General features: G+C 48.6%; 1 protein-coding gene across 1 annotated transcript; it reads left to right on the top strand.

The window, feature by feature from the left end:
- Positions 1 to 250: 250 nt before the first annotated feature.
- LOC138906329 (pre-mRNA-splicing ATP-dependent RNA helicase PRP28-like) lies at positions 251 to 706 on the top strand. The gene has a single exon (XM_070194866.1). The coding sequence runs from the start codon at positions 251 to 253 to the stop codon at positions 704 to 706; it is 456 nt and encodes a 151-aa protein (XP_070050967.1).
- Positions 707 to 994: the final 288 nt, after the last annotated feature.

Genomic DNA, 994 nt, shown 5'->3' with positions numbered 1-994 from the left:
CACCGGGTGCCAGTCTCGCTTCCAGGTCGGGGCGTGACAAACTTGGTATTGGAGCAGTTCTGTCCTAGGGAGTCTACAAGCCGTGTCTAGTAGGATCTTGTTTATAGATGTGTTGTGCACCACATTATATAAGCAGGGAGCTACTTGGCATTTAGGAGTTGGTTATCCTTCTTTCAAATCTACATCGTGCTGTAGAACTGAGTTATAGGAAATTTGAGTTAAACTTATGTGTTGGTGTTTGCATGCACAGATGACGGTGACTAGGAAGACTACGGCTAGCCAGAGGCGAGATACAACAACAGGTGAGGGGACCAGCAGGGTACCCCCAGTAGATGGGTCCCAGTCTAAGGCCCGAGGCGAGACCCCTACTCAGCCATTACCGGCTCCTCCACCACCTGAGAAGATTCCTAGGGATACCGCACATCCAGTTCCCCCTCCACTTCCACCAGATAAGGACTTGAGTAGTGCGGTGTATTTGTTGACACAATTGGTAGCTACCCAGCAACAAGCTAAGGCATCAGCTAGTGCAGGATCTTCTGAGGGGTCTGGGAGTTCAAGGGTCCGAGAGTTTATTGCTTTGAGTCCCCCAGAGTTTACAGGGTCAAATCAGAGGGAGGACCCGCAGGATTTCATAGATCAGCTTCACAAGATCTTTCGGGTTATGCATGCCACAGAGAAAGAAGCAGTTGAACTAGCAACTTTTTGACTCCGAGATATAGCCATCCTTTGGTATGAGGGATGGGAGAGGTCCAGGGCACGTGATGCACCTCCAGCTAGTTGGGAGAATTTTTCAGATGCTTTCCAGCTAGTTGGGAGAATTTTTCAGATGCTTTCCTTGACCAGTACTTACTGCAGGAGATTCGATAGGCTCGGGTCGATCAGTTTCTAGCCCTTAAGCAGGGCAATATGAGTGTTCGAGAGTATAGTCTCCATTTTGACTCATTAGCTAGATATACACCATCCATAGTTGCTACTATGCGTGACAGGATCCACA

Source organism: Nicotiana tomentosiformis, chromosome 2 (genome assembly GCF_000390325.3).
Source record: "Nicotiana tomentosiformis chromosome 2, ASM39032v3, whole genome shotgun sequence".
In the NCBI taxonomy this organism is placed as follows: domain Eukaryota; kingdom Viridiplantae; phylum Streptophyta; class Magnoliopsida; order Solanales; family Solanaceae; genus Nicotiana; species Nicotiana tomentosiformis.
This window is presented reverse-complemented; position numbering and strand designations above follow the sequence as displayed.

What these genes read in the sequence shown, in the direction of transcription:
- LOC138906329 (XM_070194866.1), top strand. Translation starts at nt 251, where the DNA reads ATGACGGTGACTAGGAAGACTACGGCTAGCCAGAGGCGAGATACAACA.